The sequence below is a fragment of the Herpailurus yagouaroundi genome, unplaced genomic scaffold (genome assembly GCF_014898765.1).
Source record: "Herpailurus yagouaroundi ecotype Mexico unplaced genomic scaffold, PumYag 202, whole genome shotgun sequence".
Lineage (NCBI taxonomy): Eukaryota > Metazoa > Chordata > Mammalia > Carnivora > Felidae > Herpailurus > Herpailurus yagouaroundi.
Window position 1 is genome coordinate 9,376,591 of NW_024412433.1, and position 15,709 is coordinate 9,392,299.

The 15,709-nt window shown below is 46.6% G+C and overlaps 1 protein-coding gene across 2 annotated transcripts in view; it reads right to left on the bottom strand.

Annotated features, from left to right (window-relative positions):
- Positions 1-459: 459 nt before the first annotated feature.
- Positions 460-15,709, bottom strand: part of FBXO36 (F-box protein 36) — a 90,457-nt gene continuing 75,207 nt past the window's right edge. The window contains exons 4-5 of one of the 2 annotated variants that reach the window (XM_040450787.1): positions 2,139-2,826; positions 460-777 (exon numbers count right to left, since the gene is read on the bottom strand). In XM_040450787.1, the coding sequence (XP_040306721.1) occupies positions 2,638-2,826 (189 nt within the window). In that variant the 3' untranslated portion in view covers positions 460-777; positions 2,139-2,637. Of the gene's footprint in view, positions 778-2,138; positions 2,827-7,787; positions 7,915-15,709 lie in introns of those variants that run through there. The other variant, XM_040450788.1, reaches the window with a different exon arrangement.

Genomic DNA, 15,709 nt, shown 5'->3' on the forward strand with positions numbered 1-15,709 from the left:
TCTCTGTCTACATCTTGAGCCTACTCAGAATCACTATTTTGATCAATAATCCAAAATTGATCATTTGGATTCCACATAAGTGAGGTTGAATGCAAGTACCGAGCTAACTCGTTCAGGAAAAAAGCAGTAAGAGAATTTGTCATTAAGTAAAATATATTTTTTGTTGTTTATAAGTTTTCACATTTGCTGTTGTTAAGTGGTCATTTTTTTTTTTAATGTTTATTTATTTTTGATAGAGACGGAGCATGAGCAGGGGAGGGCAGAGAGAGAGAGAGGGAGACACAGAATCCAAAGCAGGCTCTGGGCTCTGAGCTATCAGCACAGAGCCCGATGCGGGGCTTGAACTCACAAACCGTGAGATCATGACCTGAGCCGAAGTTGGATGCTTAACCGACTGAGCCACCCAGGCGCCCCAAGTAGTCGTTCTTATAACACGAAACATATAAATCATCCAGAAAATATCAGCATTTTGCTTTTACTGTGACAACGGTAAATGATAACAGAGTAGGAACACTTTTGACTGAAAATATGAGAAAGGGCAAGATTATACGATGCTGCAGCATTTCACTGTGAAATGGTGTGTCATAAGCAAAGCAGATTAATTTGTCTACGTGAAAGCTGTCGAGTGAGGCAGAGATTAACACCAGACCTGCCTGTTCCCATCAGTGGGATTGTCACGTGGGGTCAAACATGGAAAATGAGGCTGGTGAAGAGGGGCAAGATGTATCAGCTGCTGAGGATACTGGTCCCCTGCAGATAGTAGGTTGGTGATACTGTCTATAGGTTGACAAAAAAAAAAAAAAAAAATTATAATCAGGTAATAAGGCACCCAGATCATTAGGGCAAATAATCCCCAGAATAATCTAGTAACCTATGTTATTCAAAGTCCTATCTAACATCAGTCAACGTATGAATAATTCCCTTTTCATTGCTATTTACTTTCAGCGCCCATTTTTACATTATATTTTACGTAGGTAATAAGAGTTTTCAAATGGCCACATTTGTGTTCTTCCAAATACAAATTCATATTGAATCTAGAATGTTGTGCCCGCCCATAAGCTTTCAGAGTCTGTCAGTTGATTAAACACTAGATATGCAATGCTTAAGCTGTTGACATATTTGCATCGGCGACAAATGAGTTGCAATTTTATATTTATGTAGTTATGCTGCACACCAAGTTGTGCACACACACAGTCGTTGCACACACGTGGTATTAATCTGTGTTCTGGCACTAAACAGCTGGCCCTGAGCGACCTCAGGGACCTCGGGGAGAAACAAGGCTGCAGGGGCCGTTGCAAAGTGCGTGCCCTCCGCCTGCCGGCCAGTCACCTGCGTCACCCTGACAGATCTCTCCCGGGTGGGGAATGAGGCCTGGGTCTCTCACCCATTAAATCTTTGCTCTTTGCCTGGACTCCATCCAGGCACAACTTTGACAGGAAGCAGACTGCGCTTGATCTCACAGATGTTGCTGGAAAATCTCTGAGTTTCACGGGTGTGAGTTTTAAGGGACGGGAGTTAAAATCTGGTTTGATATTAGCACAGGTTTTGGTAAAGAAAAAAAAAAGAGAGAGAGAGAAAGAAGGTGTCACCAAGCCACAACCATGAGCCGTTCGGAAGGACTCAGGCGTGGAGAACAGCCCGTGTGGGAGGTCTCGGGGCATCACAGGAAATTCCCCTGCACGGGGAACAGGTGCAGCACAGATGATCTCTTCTAGGCACTAAGGTGGAGGTCGTAGGGAAGAAGAAATGGTAACGGTGAAGAAGGTGATGGGAGGTTGGCAGCTACTTTTTTCTGTCACCTAAAAGGAGTCATTAGATTATTTGCGCTAAGACTGTCATTATCTGGGGGTACTTCATCCTCAGGACAGCTCAGGGAGAAAGCACTTTCTAAATTACCCATCACATTCCTTTGGGGAAACAGCATCCCTCTGAGAAAAGCTGGTAGCTCTATTTGGCCACGTGAAGTCCTGGGAAGGTGGGCTCTGGAGAGGGGTCCGCAGGCAGAATGCTGGGCTCGCCGCAGGGCTAGATCTGGGGTTGTCCCCACGCAGGGATGGAGCGTGGCATCCCGGGGCCCACAGGATGGGGCCCTGAGTTCAAATGTAGGGGAAGAGAGCTGGGAAGGCAGCTACGCTCACCAGACTGCCAACTGCCTCCCGTGGCCCCTGCCCCTCCCCGTTCCCTGGGGGGGGGGGGGCAGGGGGGGAGGACACAAAGCCACCTCCATTGGGGAAAGATTCAAAAGCTCAGGATGCCTTTCAAATGCCAGAAAAAAAACTACGGATATGTAGTAAAAAAAAAAAAAACCTGCTAGTAATCATTTATTGTTTGTTTCCTGTACAGCAGAAGCCTCTTTTCTTATGGGTATCAAGGGCTTCCTGTCATGCAGCCCTTTGCAGGGGCCACGGACTTGACCCTCACTGCAGGAGACTGCGGTTTAGGTAAGGCACTGCCGAGTCGGGTTTGGTGCACCTGTGCGCCAACACCAGCTGGGTATGCTTCTCGGGTGGGTCCTTGAACCAGCCAGTTCAAATCGAAGGAAATCTTAGTGCTCAGTCGAAGGAAACAGAAGAGATTGGGACGCAGAAGAAAAAGACAGCCGTCTCTCGGCCCTCTTGCAGGTGGGAAGATGTGTCCCTAAAGGTGACCGGTTCTATGGCTCCCTTGTTTCTGTTTCCTCTTGCGGATCTGCCGCTGGAGCTGCAGCTTGTTGGTGAAGAATATCTGCCTCCAGCCCATATCCTTGGCCAGGGCCCTCATGTCAGGTGTGATGGTGTCACAGCAAGAGTGAACTATCTTCTCCCACAGCTCGTCCGACATGCACAGCTGTGGGTGGAAAAAGGCAGAGGTGGGTTACGTCGGTCCCCGGGTAGGGAAAAGTCATTCCCTCACAAAATCACTACCCGATTCTCACGGCCGGTGAAGACACTGCAGGAAACATTACCTGAGCATGAAGACGTACAAGACACAGTTCTTACTTCCTTTCTTTCCTCTTGGAGGAAAGGCAAGTACCCAAATGCTTAAAAGGACAAGGCGGCGTTTGATTCGGGGAGCAAACCAAGCCCTGCTCTCATTTAAGATGAAAAATACACGACAGCCGGAAATAGTACATACACCACGTTATATAGTTAATTTATAAACACCATGTTATAGGGTCAGTTTCCAATTAACCATGCAACACAGGCTGATAATGGTATGGCCCACCAACCTTCCACCAAGTGCTACAGCAGCTTTGAGAGCGGGAGCGTTGCTAACTCCTGCTAAGCTTGCCTCCATTTAAAAAATGTTTTTTAGTGTTTATTTTTCTGAGAGAGAGAGAGAGAGCATGAGCAGGGGAGAGGCAGAGAGAGAGGGAGACACAGAATCAGAAGCAGACTCCAGGCTCTGGGCTGTCAGCACAGGATGCGGGGCTGAAACTCAGGAGCCGTGAGATGGTGACCTGAGCTGAAGTCGGACGCTTACCTGACTGAGCCACCCAGGCGCCCCAACTTGCCTCCATCTTAAACCCTCACTTAAGCCATCTCTTCACTGGGCTCATACAGCTGACGGCTTAGTTTACTGCAGGCTGCTTGGTAGCAGATGGCCTCATAATGAACAAGCAGCCCTCAGACAGCCAACCTGCCCCCATTCCTGGTGCCAGGGTCCCATCCACAAGTTTTGCTCTGAGTCCTTTGCACACTGTGACATCACACCGTGTACCAGAATCACACAATTCTGTGTACTCACTGGGCCCATCCAGCACATGGCAAAGTGAGCCATTCTCTGGGGAGAAACTTCTCTGAGATGTTCCTCTGCAGCCTGGGGCTTTAACTGGAAGCCATGAGGCTAAAGGACAGATAAGACCCCTCTGGCCCAAGATCTGCATGAGGCCATTTTGTCCTCCCTCCAAGTTCAGTGCGGCCACAATTCAGCTTCCATTTAGCCAGGACTTTCTAGTATGACATTTTTTTTTTTTCTAATTTTCTTAACGTTTACTTATTTTTGAGAGACAGAGAGAGACAGAGGGAAAATGGGGGAGGGGCAGAGAGAAAGAGAGACAGAGAGAGAGAGAGAGAGAGAGAGAGAATTACAAACAGGCTCCAGGCTCTGCGCTGTGAGCACAGAGCCCTACAAGGGGCTCGAACCCACAAACCTGAGCCGAAGTCTGACGCTCAACCGACTGAGCCACCCGGGCGCCCCGAGTAGTCGTTCTTATAACATGAAACATATAAATCATCCAGAAAATATCAGCATTTTGCTTTTACTGTGACAAAGGTAAATGATGACATTTACCTAGTGTGACATTTTCGGTTGGCACCATTTTTTACGGCACTTTTGCCCTCAACAGTGTCCTCCTACTAAACACTGTTAATGTGCAGATATCCTGACCCCTTCCATAACATGCCCCAAATCCTTCCCGAAGGTAAAGCTTCTATTACATTTATTTAGTATCACCCACCTTGGCATTCGCCATGGCTTTTTGGTCTACGCAATAGGAACATTTAAAGGTGCTTGGATATCTGGTGTTACACACAGCAGGCACTCTGGCTGTACAAATCGTGCCCTAAGAGGGGTTCCACGTGGGCCTCGGTGACAGACACTCCCTGACTCCATCTTTCCTGTGCCGGTTCTGTGCTCCGGGAAGCTAATCAGCAACCCGATTTCCCTTTTCATCAGTTCCATTCAGTGGTCGTCATCTGTGAAAATCCGGAAGTGGAAAGGGCTAGGCGTGGTGGACAGTCAGTAAGGTGCCTGGAGTTCCTTTAAGCCAGTGGTGCCAGGGCACGCTGGCCTGGGCTCCTGTGTCCCGCTCAAGACCCTCTCAGATGTACCCCATCTGTAGGCACACCCACAAAGACTCCTCTCCGAAGGAGACAGAAAGGCGAGAAGCCTGTGGATCCCTCAAGGATCTGTCGTTGACGGAGCATATGCCCAGAGCAAGGAACTTTGTGTTCATTGCCTTACTTATATATGTATTTATGTCGATTTCTTTAATAAGTTATTTATTACAGCAAAATAGTCTGAAGCAATCTCGTGAGGGATACGACGACGGAAAGCAAGGCATTCAGTCAGTTTACACACGATGTTGCTGAAGAACCACAGAACGCAAGGAAAGCAGATCCCTATCTAGAATAGAACCAGGATCCAGGGAGGATAAATGGCTGCCTCCTCCATGATGAAGAATCCGGTGTTACTCACCCGCCACTGAGTTCCCGGCTGGATGCCCTAGAGTGCAGCCCTGTTGAGGGCTCAGTGTTCGTCTCTCCTGTGACAGTAGCCAGATTCCTCTTGATAAGAGGAGGCTCCTTCTGAGTCCACACACAGGCCCCATCCTTGCCACTGGGCATTTTGGTTATGAACCCAGCAAACATTAGGGTGGCCAGGGAAACAAGCTGACGGACAGCCACAGGGCAGAGCATCTTCCCCATCTAATAACTGAAAACTTCCTCTGCATCAAGTGCCTTTTGATGAGAAGTCACATGGGACACAGATATCTGTATCTTTGGGCTGATTCTGAGAAATCCGTCCAAATACCTCTTCCCTAGGAATCATCACAAATCTCCAGATCTTGTTCTTTTCAAGACTTTGACCATCTGGCCAAAACAGTAGCCTCAACCCCATAGGAACCCAAGAGCTGTTTTTCGAAAGCAGAACAGTTTTCTCCAAACGAATGCTTGTCTGTACTCCAAAACCCTGGGATACAAGCTATAATTTCCCTATGGAGGCACAACACAGGTCTCAGCAAGGATCTGGACAGGCCACCGCCATGTAGGCTGAAGACCCTCTGAGCATCACTGAATCTTCTGGACCTTGAGAAGCCAGAAGCACTGCTGCTTACACCACAGTCAGGACCAGGAGCTGGGCTCCCCTCGCCACTGGCAGCTTTAGGTCTTCACGGAGAAGCAAACTCAAACTGTGCATGTACCTTGAAACCGAAAAACGATCCACAAAGAGCTGTGGTAGAGTTTATGGTCCACAAAGAGCTTACAGCAGGAAGTGGATCCAAGGCACAGGATCTCAGGTCATGTCTAGAGATGGCAGGCCCCTCAGTTTTTGCACAGTTCATCTCCAAGTCCTTGATGTACACGCACTTTACGAAGGCACCTGAGGTATCTGCTGCTTCCTGCTCATCAGCACATTGTCTACAATGTTGACCAGCACATAGGAAGTGATACGATCAACAGCTCTGTGATGGGGGCACCCGGGTGACTCAGCCAGTTGAGCGTCCAACTTCGGCTCAGGTCATGATCTCACAGTTCGTGGGTTCAGGCCCCGCATCGGGCTCTGTGTGGACTGCCCAGAGCCTGGAGCCTGCTTCGGATCCTGTGTCTCCCTCTCTCTCTCTCTCTCTCTCTCTCTCTCTCTCTCTGCCCCTCTCCCGCTAATACTCTGTCTCTCGTTCTCTCAAAAATTAAATAAGTAAATACATAAATACTATTAAATATTTTTAAAAAATAGCTCTGTGATATAAGTAAATTCCACAGCTACAGAACTAACATAATCCTGATACAAAATGAAGAAGGTATCCTGTCCTCCCCACCAGGGGAAAGCAAATAAATCTATTGTGTTCTTATTGGAAAATCTAGGAAGACATGAGAATGGCATGTAATGGGGTGATGACAAAGGAGGAGGTGAGAAATGGCTGGATTGTAGGTATATTTTGAAGGTAGAGCTCATGAGACTTGCGAACGAATTCAATGAGTAGAGCAAAGAGAAGAACTAATGATGAGCTCTTTGGCTTAAGCAGCTGGGTGAGTGGTGTTGCCAATGACCGAGAAAATAACACTGTGGGAGAGGTAGAATTGGTAAACAGGTGTGTGTGGAGGGACATCAGTAAGTCTGGTTTTGACGTGTCAGATCTGAGATGTCTATACTACATCTAGGTGTAAGTGTGGAGCATGCAATTAGACATAAAAGTAAGGAGTTCAAGGGGGCAACCTGGACTGGAAACATATATTTGAAAATTATCAATATGTAGGGGCGCCTGGGTGGCTCCGTTGGTTAAGCATCTCACTCTTATTTCAGCTCAGGTCATGATCTCATGGTTTGTGGGTTCAAGCCCTGTGATGGGCTCTGCACTCAGAGCATGGAGCCTGCTTGGGATTCTCTCTCTCCCTCTCTCTCTGCCCCTCTCTTGCCCATGCTTGTGTGCATGTTCTCTCTCTCTCTCTCTCTCTCTCTCTCTCTCTCTCTCTCTGTCTCCCTCAGAATAAATAAAAACATTCAAAAATAAAGAAAATTATCAATAGGTAAATACTATTTAAAGCTCTGGGATCAGATGCTATCATGTAGGTGTGACCATAGATAGAGAAAATGCCCAATGTCTAGGACATCCCAACATTAAGCAGTCAAAAAATAGAAAATTTTTCAGCAAGGGAGACTGAGAATAAGGAAGAAAACCCGGATAGCAATCCAGCGGGTCAGATGCTGTTGAAAAGGTCGGAACTTGAGACTGGCTGGTGTTTTTGCAAGATCAGGGACAACGGCAACCTCGACACGAGCCGTTTCAATGGCACAGTGGGGATGAACGCCTGGCTAGCGAGTTCAAGAAAGGAGAGGAGAGGAAGAGGCTACAGCAAGTACAGACACTCTTTTGAGGGAATTTTGCTTGGAGGGCAGAACAGGGAATCAGGTCAAGGCATTTTCTCTTTCTAATTTCTGTGCTGATGGGAATGATCCAGTAGAGAGGATAAGACTAGTGACAGAGGATAAAAAAGGACAGCCGCGCGAGCAAAGTAGTTGAACAGAGGAGTTGAGATGCACAAGTGGAAGTGTGAGTGTAGGTAATAAGAGGGAGAACTTCTCACCTGTAACAGGAAGCTCACGGAGCAGAGGGTAGAGCTGGGGAGGGAACAACGGATCCCTGGTGACGGCTTCTAACTCCTCCGTGAAATAAGAAGCCACAAAATCAGCCAAGAGCGAGGATGAAGGAGACTTGGGGAGAGAGAAGAGGCTGTAAAATAGACATCTTGGAGGGTAAAAGAGACTAAGACACTCAGTTTCTTAGACAAAGGGTATTTTACATATCTTATAAGTAGGATGTAGTCTTTGGTTCTGAGTCGGTTCTTGATGCCAGACCCATGCTCACGGAATAGGGTCCCGAGAAACACAGAAAAGATAATAAGCGAAAGTACGAAGGCCTCTTGCGTCTCGTATTGACGACGTTAAAGCAGGGAACTGTGTTCAAGACACCACACTCTCACGATCCGGCCTTGGGATCGACGAATCTGGAGGTGCACCCTCGTCTACCCTGGATAGCTGGTTCGCCGCACAGCTAGGGGGGCTCTGCGAGTATTGCACCTGTTCTCCCACATTTCCTTGTTCCTGGCGGTCAGGGGGCTGCAAAATTTCAGAACATCGCACGTGAGGGGCGCCTGCCTGGCTCAGTCGGTGGAGCGTGCAACTCTTGATCTCAGGATTGTGAGTTTGAGCCCCAGGTGGGGGGTAGAGATTACTTAGAAATAAAATCTTTTCAAAAAAGTGTTAACAACATAGTGCACGAACCTCTTCTCTTCCATATTGTCTGAGGAGACCTCGCATTTCAGATGGCGCAGTAGGAGACGGTGGGGTTCTCTCTAAGCCTGAGTGCCTGAGGGACTTTGTGCAGAGCATAAAGACCATAGACCCACAGTGGGTAAGAATTGTGGATGAGAAAAAAAAACAGCTATTATTGTGTTAAGCCACTGGGGTTTGGGGGTTGTGTGTTATCCCAAGTCACAATCTAGAACTTAGTCTTATGCTAACATCGCTATTGCACAAAGCTCTTGAGATTTTTAGTATATTTGGCCTATGCTATCTAATTGCAGTTTAAGGCTGGCTATGAGCTTTGAGTCCTTCACAAGATAATGATGGGCCCCTTCTTACAGAGAAACTCACCCAAAACAGAATCACTTCACGTAATCCCGTCAGTTAAATGATAAACTGGTACGGGGCTCAAGCTACCTTCTGACATCTTCCCTTCCATTAGTTTAAATTCCATGATGGCGAACGTGGTCAATGGGAATGACTTGTAGACAAATATATAAAGCTACATGGAAAAGAAAGCCAAGTGTTCACAGTCGTATAGGTAACACAGCATAAAGGATAACGAAGACTTTGAAATAGACCGGACCAAAAACTCGGACATGTATCTTAAGATGGAGAGGAACCCCATTTACACATTGCTGCCAATGGATGCTTCCATGTGGCCAGAGGAAGAAAACCCTTTCAAAACGATGGTCTGTCATTGTGGTACCTACCCGCTGTAGTTCCTATCTACGGAGGGAAGAAACACATTCCCATACTCATCTCCAATTTTATAAAAGGCAGACTCTTTTTCTTTATGTTTTTCAGGTACTGAAGCGGACGACTAGTGAACGTAGTTGATTTGAATTCTGGCCCTGCCACTTAATAATTAACTAAACCTGGACGTAATACTTAATTGTTCTGAGCCTGTCTCCACATCCGGCCTTGTGCTTGGTCATCTAAGAAGCAGAATGAAGTGATTTTAGCACAACAGCTTTGGGGTAAGATTTCCCAGGTACAGTACCTGGCTCCCCTGCTCCCCAGCTGTGGACTTTATCTGAACCTCTGTTTCCTTCTGTATAAAGTCAGGACAAGATATTCTCTGTCATCCACCTCACAGGGCTGCTTAAGGATTACATCGAATTACGTATTCGGTGCTTAGCACATAGCAGGCACTCAGTAAATGACAGTTATGATTCTATGGAAATGATACTAAACTTTTAGTGCAGATTAGGACTAACATTTGTGGGGCGCCTGGGTGGCTCAGTCAGTTAAGCGTCTGACTTCGGCTCAGGTCATGATCTCATAGCTCATGAGTTCGAGCCTCTCATCGGTCTCTGTGCTGAAAGCTCAGAGCCTGGAACCTGCTTCAGATTCTGTGTCTCCCTCTCTCTTTGTCTGTCCCCTACTCTCATTCTGTCTCTCTCTCTCTCTCAAAAATAAATAAACATTAAAAAATGTTTTTTTTTAAAAGGAATAACATATGTAAAGCACATGAGATATATATAATTAACGAGCAGGAAAGGGAGACAGAACAGCCTGCTACCTCACCCATTTCTCAGAAGACACTAAGAAGGATGTCTGGGTGGCTTGGTTGGTTAAGCATCTGACTCTTGGTTTTGGCTCAGGCCATGATCTCACAGTTCATGAGTTAGAGCCCTGCATTGGGCTCTGCACTCACGTTGCAGAGACTGCTTGGGATTCTCTCCCTCTCTCTCTCTCTCCCCCTCCCCCACTGGAGCTTACTCTCTCCCTCTCAAAAAATAAATAAACATTAAAAATTAAAAAAAAAAAAAGACACTAGAAAGAGGCCCCATAAGCATTTAGCTACCACTGGGTAGACAGTTCAGCTGCCATGGTTGGGAGTCTGGGGAAAACCAAGAAAGACCATCAGTTCACAGAATGGAAGAATGAGAAGTCAAATACGAATCCAGAGACATCAAGGAACCACCTATTTATGGACAATGAATAATGTGATTAATTAATTCCTGTTCACAGAAATTAAGACCAGAGAAAAATGTTCTTTTTCTTCCAATTAGTCACTTAGATAAACTTAAGGATCTGAAGAACCAAAGCATCTATCTATCCTCTCTCTGTCTATGCAGACGTTTCTTCAGAACCTCTATTTCCCAGGCATGAGGAATACTAAGAGAATACTACAGAAGACAGATTCACAATGAAGTCCTTACAATATGCTCTGCGCTAATGCTGGAATGAAACTAACAAGGCCAAACTGACCATCCTTTTGGAACAAGTTCTAGAATGTTCTCTCCCTCCAGATCATTGAAACCAAACTGAAGAGAACTGGACCCACCCATTCTTTCACTGGGCACAGTGCTGTCATCCCAGATGGTCCCGTGAGCAGCCAGCTCTGGCTAGCAGGAGGTCAGGAGAGCAATAGCCTTCACCCCCTAACCCGTGGGCTTAGACATGGTGTGAGTAGCACGACATCGAAGGGCTGAAGCCCCAAACCTTGTGGAGAGCATGGTGGGTGGGGAAGCCCAGCTGCCTCCCTTGTCTCTGGGAGGAAGGCCTGAGCGATTGCCAGGCATCCCCAGACACAAGGTACGTTCTGTGTCTGCCCCTGCCCTGGACACACTCCTGCTCTGCCTGTCGCCACCACCATCTATACCTGCCCCTCACAAGCTACAACCCACGCTGAGCACCCTGGGACCCACCCCAGCAGCATTCCACAGCCACCCAGAGGGAAACTATGAGTGCCCCTGATTTCTGTCTGCCTACCGGCGGCCACCATTTCAGTCCACCTGGCGCATACCCAGCCACGTACTGCCCACTCTGCCCCCAGCCCCAGGCAGCCAAGCATCCCACTGGCACCACTCCAGGCCTGGCCTTGGCTCTGTCCTGTTTGCGTTCGTGCCTCCTAACTTCCTTCTTCTGGGAAGGGGAAAACAGGTCAGCATTACCTCTACGTCAGGACACCATCACGCTTGGTAATGAGCAAAGAGCAGCAAGGATTGTTTACTTTTATACTTCCCTATATTCTCATCCTACTCTAAAAGTACTCCGATAAGGGAGAAGAGTGAATTACAAATAGAAATGAATAGTATAATGAGCCATAATCACTTAAGATTCTTCTTGCATAAACATCGAAGCAAAAACGATTACACATTCACACATGATCGTGACAGCCCCCCAAACATTTTGATATTCGTCATCTGTCATCCTGTCTTCAACAGTCCCTCAAGGTCTGATTTCCCAACTGAGATCACAACGTATTCTAAACACAAACGATAAAGGGAAACTCTCAGGAAATGTCTTAATAATAACAAAACAAAATGGATCCTCTGATCCTCCTTTAAAAGATTTGAACTCTCACACGAGGATGACTACCCCACGACCAACACGACACATTCCAGGATATCTGAGTGTGTCTCCTATAATGAAGATTATGGGAGACAACTACAAGGTTTGGAGGAAAAGAAAAGAATTCTCAAAAGAGAGCGGAAATCTCCACCAGTGTAACTCCATTCGTGACTCATATTTTATACTGGAAATATTTACGATTTGTCTTATACAACAAATTAGTCTGCAAAATACCCTCATCTAAGCCTTCCAAACCCTGGGGCTCTTAGCTTGGGAGATGCCAGGCTGTAAAACACAAGGTCTACATCTTGACTATGGTTCCAGGGGCTTTGATCCAAGGCACAGCTAATCGTGGAGTTAGCTCCCCCTGGCGGTGGTGCATGAACTTAACACACACACGATGCTATCTGAAAGTTGAAAGGGATCCCAGGGCTTAACTGGTTAAGACCTCTCCTTTTACAAAGGGGGAAATTAAGGCTCAGAAAGGATAAGGGCGCTGCCCAAGGCTCATAGTGGGAAGTGGCTGATGGAAGAACAGAACCCAGCTGTCTGTCAGGACACCACCACACTCGGTTTTGAGCAGAAAGCAGCCAGAACTGTTTACTTTTATACTTCCCTATACTCTCATCCTACTCTAAAAGTACTCCAATAGTGGGGCGCCTGGGTGGCGCAGTCGGTTGAGCGTCCGACTTCAGCCAGGTCACGATCTCGCGGTCCGTGAGTTCGAGCCCCGCGTCGGGCTCTGGGCTGATGGCTCAGAGCCTGGAGCCTGTTTCCGATTCTGTGTCTCCCTCTCTCTCTGCCCCTCGCCCGTTCATGCTCTGTCTCTCTCTGTCCCAAAAATAAATAAATGTTGAAAAAAAAATTAAAAAAAAAAAATAAAAGTACTCCAATAAGGGAAAAGAGTGAATTACAAATAGAAATGAATAGTATAATGAGCCATAATCACTTAAGATTCTTCTTGCATAATAATCGAAGCAAAACACCCCACAATACCTGTACACAGTAAAGATAGGAAAATACCCCCCCACCCTCCCCCACCCTAACTTCCAGCCTTTTAGAGACCTTTTATCTGTAGCTTTTTTAATGTTTTATTTATCTTTTGGGCATGGGGGGGCGGAGCTCGAGTTGGGGAGGGGTAGAGAGAGAAGGGGACAGAGGATCTGAAGCAGGCTCTGGGCTAACAGCAGCGATGTGGGCTCGAACTCATGAACTGTGAGATCATGACCTGAGCTGAAGTCGGAGGCTCAACCAACTGAGCCACCCAGGTGCTCCTATATGTACCATTTTAATATCAACCGGTCAAATTCTTGGACTGAACTCAGAATTGGGTTGCTGTGAATATAAGCAAACATATCAAGAGCACAGATGCTGGGTCCACCTCAGACCCGCCTACCCCCCTCAGGGTGTGGGCCTAGCCCCTCTATTTTCACTGCTCCCTAGGTACCTCGCCTACTTGGCAGACTTGGGAATCACGGTCGTAGGGAGCCTGTAACTGTTCCTGAGGCACAACCAAGATGAATATACCGGTCACCATTGTCCCTGTGCTGTCTGGGCTTCAGTGTCTCATCTAGCTGAGGGGGACGTTCTTTGGGTCTAATCTGCTGCAGTTTGCAGAGAAAGGATACCGTCAAGGTCTGGTGCCACCTGGGGCAAGCCAGCAGGCCCCCAGGCAGGTCCCCTGTGGCAGCATGACCTTAAATGAGCTCCTAGCAATCCCAGGGCTGGCCCTCAGGCTGACCTTCCCATACCCCCTGGCCTCGGATTTACCCCTCAGGGGTGTGCTCGTGTTAGCCAAGCTCCCAGAGGATGCCTCCTGTTTTACCCTGAGAAATAGAATCATCCGGCGGCCAGACTTTCAGGTGCGTACCCACGGAAGCCCTGTGGTTGGGTCAACATGGAATCAGAGCAAGAGCAGATGGGCGGCTGTTAAGAGTGGTGGGTCAGAAGGAGGACTTTCCTGGAAGAGGGAACAGCACACAAGAGAGCTGCAAATAATTTACCTGGTTGGGGCCATAGGCAGGAGGCAAGGCCAGGGCACCATGGCCTGATGTGGCAGCTAAAAGTCTGGACCTTGTTCAGGAAATGACGGGAAGTCACTAAGGGTCACTAAGCAGGATAGTGACATGACTAGAGTGCATTTTACGGCCACGCATGGAAGACAGGCCAGGGAAGGGATGGCCACAAGAAAACCCAGCAGAGAATCCTGGAAGCAGAGATGGGTCAGGAAGAGGAAGGCCCGAAACAGGTCCTTTAGATGTGACAAGGAGAGGGTTACTGTGAACGAGGCCAGGGATATTTAGGAGGCACGGATAGAGGAGGGAACAGACGATGAGGTAGGGTGACCGTGGACTAGTGGCATTTGGAATACTTAGGCTGCTGGAAGACCAGTGAAATTTCTAGAAACAAAATTAAGAACCAAAATAAGGTAGCTAATTTTTTTATTTTTCCAATAAGGATAATTTGTTAAAATGATCACGTTTTGAGGTCACTATTTAATACAAAAAAAGGGGGGGGGGCATTTTAACTCTCCCCAGGATAGGAAGGCCTAACCTCCAATAAAGGATGATCATTTAAATGGAATAAATTTAGCCTGATAACCAACTCTTCATATCGCATTTACTTACTGTTCTCATTTCATCATGGATTATACAATCTCACTTCTATTGATGACGCTAGTTCGCTGAGGGTGAATTGTTCTGTAAACTGTTTTGTTTTGTTTTCCCAAAGAGAAGAGGAAAGAGATTGGCTACAAATCGAGTCAAGAGTTTTTGGTTTCTGCAGGATGAAGACTGATTTGAGAAAATTAATGCACCCAGAGGAAAAAACAATTGAAAGAAAGATTTAAAGATAGGAACTAAATGCAACATAGTATCCCAGACTGGATCCTGGAACGGCAAAAGAACATTAGTGGAAAAAACGATGAAATACGAATAAAGTCTATGGCTATCCCATAACAGTATTATATCAATATTAATTGCTTAGTTTTGATAAATGTCCCGGTTACGTAAGATGTTAGCATATGCGAACCCTCTGTATTGCCTTTGCAACACTTACAGATCTAAAATTATTTATAAACAGAAAAGGCTTTTTAAAAACAGCAGCAACAACACAGAAGAGAAAGGAGACGAGCGACAGACTGAAGTTCCCCAGGTTGGACTTTGGAGCCAGGTGGCAGGTGGCCCGGGCCTCGCACAGGAGAGGAACACCTCCCTCCCCGAGATCAGAGGAAAGGGTTGGACGCAGTCACAAATAACTTGCTAATAAATTTGTCCGCAGGAATTGGAAAAGGAAGCTTTCTTCTTTTCACTAATAAGATAATGTAGTAAATAAATGATAGGACAAACAGGCAAATAAAAATCGTTTCTAAATGCAGGTGAAAAGTAAGTAAATGGTGTCCAGGTAAAATGTAGACCGAAGATAGAAATGAGTGGTTAATATTGCTTGGAAAGAAAAACACAGCAGCCTTGGACCAGGCTCCGTCTCCTAATAATTCTGCTCTGCAAGGATACTGAGAGCTGAAATCAGCAACCTAGAAAAGCCTTACTTTAGAGCAGCAGGTAAATTACGGAGGGTATTTCCAAGACCGCACTGAAATAATGGCAGGACCCTGAGAGGGAGAGTAATCGAGAGTGGAAGTGAGCGAAACCTAGAAGGAAGACAGGTGCTCAGCACAAGGAATAAATTCCAGAAGACACTGCAGTTGCTGCCATTTTCTGTCAAATTCTTCCATTTCATTTCAGGAACAAGCGCAGGCCCTAGCAAAAGCTTTCCATAGATCCCCACTAGTACATTTTATGTATTTTAAATTCTTCTGCACCGAAAGTATGAATAATCAGCTTCTTATCAGCAGCCGACCTTCACGTTAATACATTTTTTAATGGCAAAAAAATATACAGTG